The sequence below is a fragment of the Hesperophylax consimilis genome, chromosome 19, assembly GCF_061612785.1.
Source record: "Hesperophylax consimilis isolate HC1 chromosome 19, BYU_Hcon_1.0, whole genome shotgun sequence".
NCBI lineage: Eukaryota > Metazoa > Arthropoda > Insecta > Trichoptera > Limnephilidae > Hesperophylax > Hesperophylax consimilis.
In genome coordinates, this window is record NC_142854.1 from 15,732,631 (window position 1) to 15,748,035 (window position 15,405).

The 15,405-nt window shown below is 36.0% G+C and overlaps 1 protein-coding gene across 1 annotated transcript; it reads right to left on the reverse strand.

Annotated features, from left to right (window-relative positions):
- Window positions 1-224: 224 nt before the first annotated feature.
- On the reverse strand, window positions 225-14,083 carry LOC149414890 (nucleolar complex protein 4 homolog A). Its single transcript, XM_089643065.1, has 9 exons — window positions 13,954-14,083; window positions 13,766-13,874; window positions 11,901-12,109; window positions 9,195-9,459; window positions 8,214-8,405; window positions 6,972-7,143; window positions 5,380-5,555; window positions 5,070-5,266; window positions 225-3,947 (listed from the first exon to the last, which is right to left on the reverse strand). Exons 1-9 carry the CDS (start codon window positions 14,074-14,076, stop codon window positions 3,831-3,833), a joined length of 1,560 nt encoding a protein of 519 aa, XP_089499191.1. The 5' UTR covers window positions 14,077-14,083; the 3' UTR covers window positions 225-3,830.
- Window positions 14,084-15,405: the final 1,322 nt, after the last annotated feature.

Consider the following 15,405-nt stretch of genomic DNA (forward strand, 5'->3'; position numbering starts at 1 on the left):
ATTTTGCATTTTGCATTTGAAATGCTTTTCTAAAAACCATTTTGCATTTTCAAATGGAAAAGTTTTGACCCATTTCCATTTTGCATTTCAAATGGTTTTGGGTACCCATTTTGCACATCTCTGAACGTGAATACACAACATCAGTATCGAATAATTGCCTATCCCTTTGGAAGAAGGGACTTGTACTTCAGTCACACGTAAAAAAAAACATTTTATTTTTAAAACATTTTATTATGCAACAATATTTCGATACAAAGTATAAATAAAATGGCAAATATTTATTCACAATAATATTCTTAATAATTATACAGATGACAGCCTTCCATGCTTACAAAATAATAAAGCGTTTTAAACTTGCGTAGCATAACTTGTATATAAGGATAAAACATGAACAACGTAATAATATATATTGTATTTACAATCAGCAGTATTTATCTACTATTTGCTTCAATGGACGAATGTGACAAGAAAAACCTCTCGCTAGCAGGGTTAAACCATTACTTTTAAAAGAGCTCCTAGTTTTACGAATATGTATGTAAATTTTTTAGGTGCGATTGCTCGAATCGCAATGTTTTTTTGTAACTATACAAACATTATGTTTTTCTCTTAAAATCATTTGAAAGTTATTTATTACATTTTTATTATTAACACATTCACCGACACACTATTTAACCCTAGATAACTAATCGCTCGTCGAGGCGGCGACGCGCTACTCGGCGAAATTCGAAATCACCTACTTCCCCCCGCTCCCCGACCTTGACTCTTTCATTACCTTCCTAATTTGAGTAAACAGTGCTGCACGTGACGCGATTGCAGCCACACGCATACTAGGACGTACCCTATGACCATCTCGTCGTCCGCTGGACGAAACTTTGGTTATAACAACAATTTATATTTTTAAGGTACGTACATTTATATATTCTCATATTTATTGTTAATGTTGTAGAATCTACTACAATAGAAGCTCCCGTTCCATGTACGTCAAACATGCCTAAAATTTGCTACCTGTGTCCATCCAAGGCCCGGAGAATGACCAAACACCGTTGCACCAGATGTAGAGGGGCTATTTGTGGTCCACATAATGTTGACATGTGTGGTCACTGTGTAGACTGATATTTTGATATTAATTTGTTCATTATAAACCTTACTTTTGTGCCATGTAACAAGTTCCTACCTTAATTAAATTTTTTTTTTTTTAAAGAAAGACAAACATTCCCTGGTTACGAATAACCTGACAATATTTGAAAATCTCCTACTACCACCACAGTAAGCTGAAAATGTTGCTTGTGTTGTGATGGAGGACTTAGCCAGCCGAGGAATTGAACACACTACGCCTGGGTGGGACCCAAACGCGATGTCAACTCGGCCACCGACCGGTCATAATATTTTTGATTTATTTCTAGTATTTTATTGCATAGTCCACTCGACAAAAGTGTAGTTACAATGAAACAATGAAAACAGTTTAGTTATCTAGGGTTAAGTTGTTTTACTTCTATACTCGGTAGTGTTTCACCGATAGACGACAGGCGGTTAACGTTTTTTATTACTCCTCTTATACAAAATACAACGTGTGTCGTATCACGAACCTCTGTTTTCGGGCAAGTGTCTGTCAATGTGTTAAAGTGTTTTGTTTTTTTTTTTATATGAAATTTTCTTTTTAAATGCTATTAAACTTGCCATTCTCTTTGAATCACGTTTTTAACAGTACCTACCTCAGAAACTGAGAGGGCTTTGTCAAGTTTATAAAAATAAACATAGATTAACTTGGAAAAATGTTGTATTAATTCAAATCATTACTTTTGATAGTTCAGCCTTGCCGGTAAGCGTCGCAATTTGAATTTACCCAGGAATATTGACGAAATGTCATATTAAACAAAAAAAAATCTAATTATTTTTTTCTAGATCTGTGGAGAATATGTCATACTATTTCGTAAAGTTAGTAAAATTTTCTGTAGGGAATATTGATTTTGTAGAAAAACATAAAAAATGGTTTAATTTAACATAAACGGCGACAATAAAGATATCCTTAGAATGGCTTGATAATATTCAAATTATGTAATATTATTATAAAATATATTGAACTTCTTCAAAGCATTTATTTACATTTAAAAAAATAATATATTTAATAAGGTGGTTTTTTGAAGAGAATAAGAGATTTCAGTGAATTATTACTAAATAGACCATTATTCAAAAATGAATAACAATGAAAAATTCGAGAAGTTAAGTCCGCATTCAATGGCGGCCCGAATTTCGGCGAATCTAAAAATTCCCGATCGCCTAAGGACCTACTATATTTCCAACATGCCACATCACAATACGAAACTCAGTTCAGTAATAATGATAATGTATAAAAATAAGTGTCTACATATTATATGCGTGCGTAACAAATGCAGAGCAACTTGTGCCTATATCGGAGCAGTAGTTCGTTTTGAATATCGCCTGGGAATATTGTAAACAGTCGAAACTGTGGGTACGTACATTGCAGTGCTTTGCAAATATTACTTTTTCGCAAAAAGAACAGTTTGTTCAGTAGCATGTTACACACACGTGTTATTGTGAGTGATGAGTAATTAGTAAAGACACACATTCATAGCATTAACGATATTTTCGCAAATTAAAGCAATAAATGGTGTTTTTAGGATAACAAAATGATTTTTTAGTCGCTATAATCTTGTATTGACAGATCGTAGAACGAACATGATACACTCTACTGTAGAAACATGTGCCATGTTGAGTTTCAATCAATAATTTAATAAACACGTTTCAAGTGATTTTGCTAATTTAATTGTTATTCCCCTCTTGCTGACTCCCATTCCTTGACGTTATCCTATTTAGCTATAAACGCTATGAAAACGCTAAATTAAAGCTATTTTTTCAATAATTAATGTTACATTTCTTAAAAATTAAAGCTATGAATGGGTGTCTATACTAAATAGATTGCATAATTCTGTTGAATTTTGAACATTTCTTGCCCTGCGAACGAAGTTAAATTGCAGATTATTTCTACAAATTTAAATAGCTTTTGTGCATGTTTATCGCACGTATTCAAAGGGAGTGTGATTAATGTGTAATATATTAAGACAAACAGGTTGAGTGATAAATTCAACAGTATATTTGTTTTATGTTCCGAATTTGCAATGTTGATTGGAGTTTGAGCAATCAACGGTGTTCAAAAATAAAAAATTCCTGTAAAATCTGTCGTAATATCTTCGCTAAACAAAAGGAGCAGAGAACAGAACTTCTTTATAAATAACAGCGGTATATGATGATGTGCTCTAGTGAACTTGTACAGATTTTGACCACAAGAAGCGCCACTGGTCAGGATAATGTGTAATTTTAAATTAAAGAACGCAGCCAAGTGCATATAAAATTAATTAAATCGGGGGTTTTCACAAATATTAAATTATCTGCAATCCATTCAGCACAAAAGAGGGTAGAGATGTTTAAAAACTAGATCCGAACAGCAAGGTAACCTAACCAACCTTCCTCTCCCACTTCTCCGCATGTTTTTCAAACTTCTTTTACGCAGGAAATCTTATGCATGAAAACATAACATTAAACGGGAACTTCTTAAGAGAGTTTGACTGCAAAGTGAATATCTCTTAAAAGGTTTTCCAAGGGACCAAAAAAAACTTATTATATAGGAAAACCTTATATGTGGGATAAATTTTTGGCTTCAAGGGGATAAAAGCAACAGAACTTATTCGAAAATTTTATAAGAGGGTTCGACTGTATTTCCAATTGAATTGGGTGATGGTTATTATCAAGGACTGACATAATACATAAAAACAAATAAGGTAGGTATGTATCTATAATGGGACTATCTATATCTATACCAGCTGCCACATCTGCGTGAGTCGCTCTCCTTGCGGCAACGTCATAGATTGCGGGCGGCTGAATGTGAGAAACACTTGCTTGTAGGTTTTTTTCATTTCACGGTCGAAGAGCTGAAAAACAAAACGGTTTTAGAAAAAAAAGAAGAGTGGAAGATTCAAATGTGACATTTTTTAATGTTATTAATTTGAAAAATTAGTCATAAACTGCTCGCTCATGGATGACGTTAATTTTATTATCTTAAGAAAAAAACATTTTTACAAACTTAGTACTTTCATCACTTTTGTACAGTTTGCATTGTTTTCTGTGTATTTGAAACGCGCTATTTACATCTTGCTTTTTAATTTTCCGTAAAAACAAATACTGTTTTAGAAACTAGTAAGCATTACTATTTCTAAATTATAAAATTTTAATATCAAACGCAAAAAATGTTGTCAAAAACGCTAATCACATTTTTACTTAATTTTATACTCAAATCGTAGAAAAATTGAGATGATTCGATATTTCAAAAACACATTTGTTTTGTTTGGGAAATTTGTAAGAAAACTGTACCTTCACTTTTATCTCGTTCATATAATAAAAAATCATTTTTAAAGTTAAATCGATTGTTCCCATAGCAGCGTGAAGTATGAATTATTCATTTTGGGTATTTTTAGGATTTTATTAATGTATTCCAGTATAAATATTTGAGTTTACTGGAAAGAATTATTATTTCTCTTTCTGACGTCAAAAAAATTAAGTATTTCCGCATGATAGAAAAAAAAATAAAAATACTTTTATAAAATACGAACGCGGTTATATATGAGCCTAAAACGCTGGAAGGGAATGTTAGTGAATCTGCAACGCTTTTGCTAGGAACTCACCGCACTTGCCCCGATTTTATGGTATTTTGAACCATAATAAATGCTCCTAGTACGCTAACATAAATTTTATTCACTTGGCAAGGAAATAATGTGCCTTAATATTATTTTAGCTTGTCATTTTGTCACTGTCAAACATAGTTAGTTATCTGTGAAAAAGCGTGTCACAAATCTGTGTTAAAATTCATAATTATTGATTTTCTTAAGAGTACTGTATTTATTTGCAGGGAAAGCCTCATACGATTTATTTTTATTGTGAAGAAGGCATATTTAGCCAGAAAAACTCATGAATACTACCAGTTGATTTGTTCTAAATCAGATTTTTAACTGGTGCCACTGGTGTACACTGTGATTGAGGTGTGTGACTATACTCACGTCCTGGTCCGTGTCGTCCAGCAGCTCGGCGATGGGCGTCTCCATGGTGGCGTGGGGGGCAGCCAGCACCCGGGCGGCGGCATCGGCCACCGCTGGCACCGCGTGCCGTCGCAGTCCGCATGCCTCCCACACGCTGGACCGCAGGGCTCCGCTCAGACTGGGATCACACTCTTCCATCATGTAGGGATCCGTGGAGGCTGGGAAGTAACAACATTTTCAGATTCAAATTAAAGTACACATTACAGATAGCGACAGTTATAAAATTGAAACAGCTATAAAATGGAGAGAGTTATTAGATTATGACAGTTACCTGCTAATCGTAGCTGTGTGCCTTCCTCACGGCACGCCATTCGCTTGAGGGCGGGATGGCGTACCAGCAGATTGGCGACAAAATGAAGCAGAAGTGTGACGTCACAGGGTGGTGCCAATAACGCCAAGCGGCATAGCCGTTTCACAAAGCCCGCCACCAGTGCCTCGGGAAGATGTCTGTTAGAGAAAGAGTAAAAATTTAAAAAAAAAGGTTAGAAAACAATGAAGATCTTCTAGTCCAGTTCTGTGCTACTTCAGCCTCCAAGATCATTGCAGGCAGAGCCTCGCCAGTTGCTTTCCTTAACCACTCACTTACGATGCTGGAAAATTCACGGGTCTGCGGTAGAATGATATTTTTACTAACAAATCGATTTGTTGCACATTAGATGGACAAATTATGGTGCGCGGATCGAAATAAATTTTATATTACAAATTAACGAATTTCGAAAAAAATTAAATTAAATTGGGCGAAGAAACATAAAATTTGACAAAAATTCCAAATTACACGTTTCTTTGAATTATTGGTGTTTGAAGTAACAGAGTATATTTCAAAGTCTAATTAAAAATACTAATTTAGGTTTTGTCCATAACTTTCAATGAATTCTAGATAGAACGCTTTGAATTTAAGTGTCATTTTCATTAGAACTGTTTGGAACAACAACAGAGAACGATCAAGCAATAAAATTATTTGAATTATAACATTGCGTGAATTGTTCATGGGTCTGCGCTATATATTTAAGAATGCATCATTGTCTGCAGTAGTAACATTTAGAGTAGAACCTCGTTAATTTGAACCCCGATTATTAAAAAAAAATTTCACCAAAAAAATATCCCTGAAAATTTTTTTCATACAAAATGGTTTTTAATTCTAAATTTATTTTTGTCCGCGCAGGAAAATTCTGTTCTGTTGTGGAAATAAATCATAAAATTTCTTAAATCTGAATATAGACGCAGCCGTGGCAGTTAAACGCCGAAAATGTATTTTTACGTGGTTATACATCGTCCTAATCCTATTATTTTGTAAATCGATTTACACATTGCAATTTTTATTTAGTTTGAAGGGCCGAGAAAATTCGTGACATATATTGTATTTTTACAAATTTACTTTGAATATCTGAAGTTAGGATCGGCCGCAGCGGAAATCGGCTGCGAAATTTCAATTTACGCAGAAATATATAACTGAACTTAACGGGCGACCGCAGCCGTAATTGGTTGCGAAAATTCAATGTACGCGGGAATAATTCTTATTATTACGAACGTACTCCAAAGATACTACCCAAATTTGGAGGGGCGGCCGAGGAACTCGATTTTCGTCAATTTTTTTTATTTATTAAATTTCGAATTACATGTCCTGTGGATTTCGAATTAACGAGGTTCTACTGTAATACTAAAATTCTAAAAGCCTAAATTTATTTTGCACGAATATCTTCAATATCTGTTGGTGAAGCCACCAACTGAAACGGCATCAATAGTAACAGTAACAGGAGCAGAAAAATGTATTAAATTCCATAAGTCTAAACTTAAACTTTAAACTGTGCGGGTTCCCTACAGAGCATAGGACTTTCCCATGTAATGATTAAAAGGTGAACTAACGTGGAACTGAGGAACATATCAGCCAGATAGAACAGCCTGGACTTGTGCTTGATGTGGAAGATCTCCGGCTCGAACATGGAGTACAGCTTGGTGTAGACGCGAGGGTATTCCAGGTTGTGCTGCTGGATTAGGGTGAACACTCCCTGCAGGGCCAGCATACTCGCCGCACCGCCTGAAATCATTGTGTTATAGCCAGACCGAATGTTATGGAAATCCAATTATTACGGTTGTGTTGGACACCTATGCCAATGACATTCTCTTGTGGGTACCTTGGGTAAAGATTTGCAATGTCGCTGGACAACTGACTGATTGGGCAAGTTGTTTGCATATTTATTGAGTTAAAATTCAACAGTTTTTACATGTCTTAGGACGGGTTGTTTCGGAGAATTTGAACAATTCATCAAATTTCAACATTCATTTTCAAGTTCTGTGAAAGATTTTTTGAAGTTCTGTTTTTATTTCAGTTTTGTCAAGCACCTAGCCTACTTTGATATAATAACAGAACTTGAATAGGACTTTCACAGAACCCGAAAATGAACGTTGAAATTTGATGAATTGTTCAAATTTTCTGAAACAACCTGTCCTTAACGTGGATCAATTATTCTTATCTCTAAACGGTGCATTAAGGAACCAAGAATAAACAGTCCAGTGATAAACTTCATTAAGGATTCGCCATCGTAAAATGTGCGATAACAGATAAATATTCATTTCCTTATTGATTTCAATTATATTTTAGGGATATCCATCTGTTGTCCTGTAGAACGGTAATCTGATTATTACAGTAATCTGACTATTACGGTAATCTCAGTGATTGTTTCAGTTATCAGATCGAGACAGTAAGTAACCTGATTTTAACGCTTATCAGATGGAGAGAGTAATCTGATTGTTACGGAAATCAGATGGATGCAACAAGTAATCTTATTTTTACATTTATCAGATGGAGTTAGTAATCTAATTGCTACGGTAATCAGATGGAGACAGTAAGTAATCTGATTTTTACGCTTAGAGAGTAATCAGATTGTCACAGTAATCAAATGCAGACAAATCACTGAGAAAATTATATTCCACCTTCAGTTATAGACAGTTATCCGACTAATTACCCAAGTCCAAGTCGGTGAGCAGAAGCGGGTTGGGCAGCAGGCAGTCTAGCAGCAGCAGCGCCCGGCGATGACAGTCGCTGCTGCTCAGCTACCATGAATACACGCAGGCCTATCTATGGATGACAGTGATCCTACTAATTACCCGAGTCCATGCTGTCCATGAGGAAGTCGGTGAGCAGCAGCGGGTTGGGCAGGTTGGGCAGCAGGCGGTCCAGCAGCAGCAGCAGCGCCCGGCGGTGGCAGTCGCCGCTCAACTGCCACGAGGATACGCAAGCCCAGCAGCGGGCCATCCACCGCTGCACCTTTACCAACTGGAAGTGGAACACGGGTTTGCCTGAAAGGTGCAAAGGAAAAAATGATTCACTGAAAATATATTAACAATATTAACCACGCAGGTACTTCGCTCCAGGTAGCAGTTTACAGTATTTAACAAAACTCAATGACCTGAACAAAGGGTCTGTAGGAATTAACGCCACACAGTTATAACTTAGTACAGGGCATGTAACTGTAATGACTGTGCTTATTTTGACTTCCCCTTTTTCTGCCATTATTCATAACGAAAATCAATGTTATAAATACATTAATAGGACATTACATCAAAGCACTTCTTAGTGTTGTAGATCAGTGCAAGGATCAAAACAGTCAACGAATGACAGGATATAAAAATGACAGCTACAGCAATTGTTTGGTTGTGAGTGAGGCTGTGAGAGCATTCTAATTTTGACAATTCAAGAATGGTTGGTGGCTTGTGATTTCAGTAGCGACATGTACGGACTGTGTGTGACAAGTTATTTGCGATGCGAATACATAACGTGAGTATCAGACACTTATATACACCCATATTCAGGGCCAGCCCTGAGCCAAATGAAGCCTGGCGTTAGTAAAATCTCAAGGGCACTGTATTAGGTATTATCAGTGCATTGGCTCCTTGGCGCCATGGTATGTCAGCCTTGGCAGCGGACAGCTCCAATTTCACCTGCACAAGGCCGGCCCTGTCCGTATACCTGTGGAAGGCGGTATGAATCTGTAACATGACTTCTTTCTATAATAATAATAATTTATATAGAGCCCTTTTTCTGGAAAATCATTGTAATACCCTTAAAACAGACTAAACAATCATTACCTTCCGCCTCGCACAGATTCTTATTCTCCTCCACCTCCTGGGTCTGCTGCTTTCCCTTGGATTTAACATCCTTCTTCAGGCCGAGCTTGTCGGTGAGCTCAAAGTAATTCCTCATGTACGTGTCGGAGGGAGTGGCGCGCGGCGTGACGTTACGCAGGATCTTCCAGGAGTTGAAGATGACGTCGTTGCAGGCCGTGTACTCCTGGAAACGTGAGATGAGATGGACGTTGCTGTGATCGGAGCTGAGCAGCTCGGTTATGATGGCCTGGAATTCATTCAGAAATTGATTATTGTTAAAAAAAATGGCAGAGTAAGTATTAACGCCAGTTTATTTTAACTGTATATATACACAGTACTCTCTCGCAGTAATCCGCCACCCCAAAAACAGGGCAAGGGTCCAATTAGTGAAAGCGGCGGATTATAGTTCAATACGAGGGATATTTTATAATGTATTATTCGATAGAAAAATAACTTTTGTGTATCATATTAATAACATTATCAATAAGGCTCTTAAGACTCTTGGATTTGTTTTGAGAGTTTCAAAAGACTTCAATAATTTAGGCACATTTATCATGTTGTACAAAACCCTTGTTAGATGCCAACTAGAGTATAACTCTACGTTATGGTCTCCCTTTTACAATATTCATTCCGATAACATTGAAAAGATTCAACATAAGTTCCTGAAGTATATAAACTATAAATTGCATATTCCTGTAGAAAACATTGATTATAACTACTTACTAGATAAATTGTCCCTATTAAAACTTTCAGAAAGAAGAATAAACACAGATTTAATAGTACTACATAAAATACTTCATTACAAAATTGACTGTCCTGAGTTACTCCAATTAATCAGCATCCACATACCCAAAATATCTTGCAGAAATTTACTACCCTTTTATTTTTACAACACCAGGACACTGTCTTATCAAAATTCCCCGATTCCAAGACTTCACAGTCTCGGAAATAAATACTCTGATCTGGGAGATATATTTCATCTTAAAAATAATCAATATAAATATTGTTTATTTCAATTCTTTTATATATCGAGACGCAAATAGACATCTATAATTTCCGCAATATATATATTATTATTTTTATTTTGAATATCTATTTATGTGAGACTTCTTATCATTTTTACTAATGTATCTTATGTTATTATATGCTTTTGTTGTAACATTTAATATTTTTTCTTTTTTCGTTGTATTACAATTTTGTAGAATTTATAAAAACTGTGATACTCTACTATTAAACTTTGTGGTGTGTAAAAGCCCATTAGGGGGTGTAATAATAAATAAATAAATAAAAACTGACTTATTCCACCGCGTTACATAAAAAACTAGTAATCCTGTGTTTGGATCCTTCTATTTAATTTTTATTTATGGTTCCGGTGTGTGGCACCTCGCCAACCCTGGGATTTATTGACACTTCGGTTGCCACACAAAACCAAAGAAATTCATTCCCTTTTCAACAGCCCTAAGCAGTGGACATTCCTGTGTCCGGCACGCAATTCTCATCATTATTTTAAAACTGGAGATTTCATCCTGGGAAATTGAAAATTGGAAGACATCTGCTCATCCTGCGTCGGGACTGGCATTTGACATGAAATTAGCTGATGATAAGACCCGCTCCATTGAGGAAGTAATATTGTTGGGACATCCCGGCTTACACTGCCAAAATCGATTCAACCGAGTTCGATTGCATCATCGCCACGAGACTACACGGTATCGCACCATAAATATTACTTAAGCAAGCCCTTTTTCCAGACAGATTAACTTGGGATGAAATTATTATTTAATATATATATTTTTAATAATAACTCCATCTTTCTGTATTAAAAAACCCCATCCCTTTCACAGCAGTGGATGAGTATTTTACAAATCAAGTTATTTGATATGATGCCATCTAATCCCGTGGTGACAAACGTTTCATTGGGAAATCGCAAAAAAACTGATCCAGGTATCAGATATGTAATTTTATATCTGTGTTTTTTTTTAGTAATAGAATATTTTAATAATATTCAATTTGAATCATAAAATTTAAACAAATATTGAAAAGTTATAAGATATTTACAATTTATGTTTGGAGTAAGTGTGTTTTGCAAGACGATCTTGGGATAATCCTGTTTTGCAACTAACTGTCTTGAAATAAGCTGATTTTAAAATGCCGGTTCCATGATAACTTCTCAAAATGACAGTTCAACTCACCTATAAAAAGTGCTATAAAGTTATGAAAAACAATGAAACAAAAACTAGGTTAAATAGTTACATATGTAACCTATTTAACCTAGTTTTTGTTTCATCACTTTTTTGTATTTTTTAATTTATGTTCTTGTTATTTTTAATTTTGTTTCTCGCATATACTTATGTAATTTTATTTTTATTATTTCTTTCTTTTCTTTCTTATGTTTCAAAACTGTCATTAAATTTGTACCACCCACATGTAAAAGCCCTCTGGGCGTTAAATAAATAAATAAATAACTTTATAGGAATGTCGAACTGTCATTTTTATGAGTTATCCGTTTTCGGTAACTGTTTCTATTGGCTGAAATGGAATAAGTCTGTTTTGATAAGAGACATTGGATTGAATAAGATGAGTTTTGCAAGAAAGAGTCATTTTACAATGGGAATAAGTAGCTTTTGCAACATCGTATTGCAAAAATATTGTGGAGAAATTCCAGAGAATCACAGTAGTTAAGGAAGTTACCTGCAACATCTGCACGGGGAAGTAGTACTGCCCCGCCTCCTGCAGCTCGGTGGGGTGGCGGCCCTGCGCCCGGAGCATGCCCAGTGCGCAGGTCAGGGCCTGAGCGCGCGATGGCGCCGAGCCCTGGCCCATGCAGCTCACGGCCTGCCGGAACGACACCTCGTACATGCCGCGGAGAGCGTCTCGGTGGGCGTCTGCCTTGGAGTTGCCTGGAAACACAACTGACTGATTATATCGCCGATGTGCACCTTTATAACATTCATGGACGAGTCAGACTGTTGTTTAGGATTATTATTTAACAAGCAGGCAGCATTCTGCTGATGCACTCCTATCTGAATTCACAATAACAGTATTTGAGTTGTTTTCAAATTTAAAATAAGTTAATCCTTTCTTCTCTCCAAATAAGAATGCAATTGAGCTTTAGATTGGATTATATTAGTAGCATCGACGACATGTTTTGGAAGTTTGTTCCATGCATCCACTAATACTTTTTTTTTGGTTTTAGGCATTTCTAACAAGGCATTTACATAGCGCAGTTTAGTGTCATTTCACTTCAAGTGCGCTTTGCTATAGTATTAGTGGTCATGTTCTTAAAATTATTTCTACAGTACAGTTTGCCTTACCCAATACAGATCTAATATTATACTGTTTATACAAAGTGATGACAAAACTTAGAATAACAATAGCAGCAGGACAGGACAAAACAAGAACATTAAAACTAAAACATAATATAAAACAGGAGGCAGTTTGTGCTCGGAAATGAGAATCTTCTAAGCAGACATTTTAAAAAGGTACAATAAGGAGGCAACCGAAACCAAACAATTACCGGAAGTTTTAGAATATTGCTTATTATAAAATATCAAAAAGAAGTTGAGATTTATGAGTGATAAGATTTTTTAAATAATTTTTTTAAAGAAAGAGCTGAGGGAAGTCTATTCCAGATGAGCGGGCCTGTTACACGAAAAGAGTGATCATATTAAACGGCTCGATTTGACCGATTACTAACATCTAGATTTGGTGACCTTAGAGTTAGACTACTCTATTTGCAAGGAAGTATTTCTTAGGATTGGATGCAAAAGGAGTTTTGTTAATTTTGTGTCGACGGATTAACATTTTTGTAGGTGGTGAAGACTTCTTGGGTGCCAGGGAAACAGTTTGCACAAAGAATGTAATGCATTAAGTCTTCCCCGGGCGTCACCAACTTTTTCTACCATTCAAACCACTCCCTAAACACTCCTGGCACTAATAAGAACAAACTTTGAAATTTTCAGCGAAATCGGTTCAGTAGTTTCCTAAGAATATATAGGCCACACACATGGACATTGCCTTTAATTTATTCATAAAAACATGTGATACGAGTCTTCCTTATCATCGTGTCTTCTGTGTCATTTTATCAAAAACACACTATATTTAACCCGCGCAAAGGATAATAAATCATTAAATCTATGACATTGAAGATGCTGAAATTGTTTATTTTCTGTAATGATTTGGGCCGAACGAAAACAATAGCATCTCAGCACAATCACACTTTGAAATGACAAAACAAATCCATTACTGATTTAATTTTATATATTTGACACGCACGTACCTATAAATTAGTCTTCAAGTATAGGTTGAAGGGGTTATGTATACAGAACACACTCACACATGTGCAGAAAACGAAAACTTTCGTATTTAGCAGACTTGGAAAAAGTGGAATCTGATATAAACAGATAGACAAAATCTAATTCTATTTCTAAATGGTCAGAAGTCAGTAAAAGTTAAAGATAATAATAAATAATAGCGACAGAATAGATGAGACAGAGACTGCATTTTCATGTTGCGCAAAAGGAAATACATACGTCATAATGATTAAAGGCACTCACCCTCCGGCTTTAATGGTATTATTTCCTTGTACATATCTCCATGTTTCAATAATTCGGTGAATATTAACTCAATTGCGAGAAGACTGGGAATATAACTGTCATTTTGTACCTGAAATAACATCCAAACACGACCGTTACAAATGTGTTGATTGTTTCGGAACGCAGAAACCGGCGAAAATTTTACTCACCTCAAAAGTTTCTAATATTTCAATGAGGGTGTTTAATTTCTTTTTGGAGGCCAAAAACTTATTCGCTTTGGTCCTCATCTCCGCCGAAGTTACAGAACCAACGTGTTGACGTTGAGCCGCCATTCTTGTTTTTGAGACAATGGCATAGATATAAATGGAAATGAAAAATGAATAGCAGAGACAAAATTAAAATAACGTATTCAGTGTTGCCGACTTTATTGCCGGTTGGTGTTGCTCGATTTTTGAAGTCACGCGAAAAAGAGCTAAGAAGCAAAAACATGAGGGGGGGGGGCAGAAAATTTTTAAAAATTGGAACCGGTTCCCACAGGATATTTTAGAATCCTTGGAGGGGAGTAGGGAGCAACAATATTTATATATAAATATAAATTTAGAATAATTTTCTCGGTTTACCCGCTTAACGTAGTCCTTAGAAAGACTTTTTAACTCCTGACGTTTCAGACAGATCTCACTGTCCATCTTCAGACGCCATCTTGATTAACAATATCGGTTTTACTTAAACTGAAACTTCTGAAAGAAATCTTGTACAATTTTTGTCGTTCAATAAAAGTCGTGCAACTAAAATCGCTCTGTCTGAAAGTGACATTACGTTTGTATACAGAAAGTTGCCATTAGAGAAGAAATAATATTTTGAAACGTTACGAAATCAAACCTACCTCTCCAGCAGGGGTGAGGACCCTTTTTGCCGCCAAGGGCCATTTCGATATTTTTGTGAATCATTCGCGGGCCGGACTTAGTAGTTCATCATGTCCGTCATTCGGAGAATGCGAGTGGTTCTCCTGCAGAGTGTGTTAGCATATCAACTGTAAGCCGACTTTTGACAAAACGAATAATTTAAAGTAGGAAATTATGTGGATTTTTCTTTTCTTACAGTATTATCTCAACACAGGAAGCATCATTTTATGTAATCTTTGGGGTTAAGAGGTATGGGTGGTCTTTTTGAGGAGACAGAGGCTGGTATGTCGTGAATTCAAGTCGTAGAAAAGACCGGTACTAATGTGACAAATGTCAACCATGTAAAAAATTTGGGCAAGTGTTTGGCGTGTTTCACGACTATTCACCGGTGTCGAAGGGATCAATGACGCTAGTCCCTGGAAGCAACTTTCAATGAAATACCGGTAGAGAAGGATAGCATTGCCATCTGACATCTGTTTCTCTAAAGATCGATTAAAATGAATTTATAAGCTTTTACCATTGAATAGAAAATAGGTATTTTATTTGATGACTATCAGATTAGGTTATGAATGGTTTGGAGTAGAGTTTTGATGTTGTGAATTCTAGTGTACCCGAAAATAGGCTCTATTTTTAAGGTATATATATAATATTATTCACTTGATCGTGCCATGTCGCCAGGGGGCCCAAGTCCCCGACTTCCACCGTTCACGACTGTATTCACGAATCCGCATCTCATTCCAGTGCAAAGATAATGCGTTG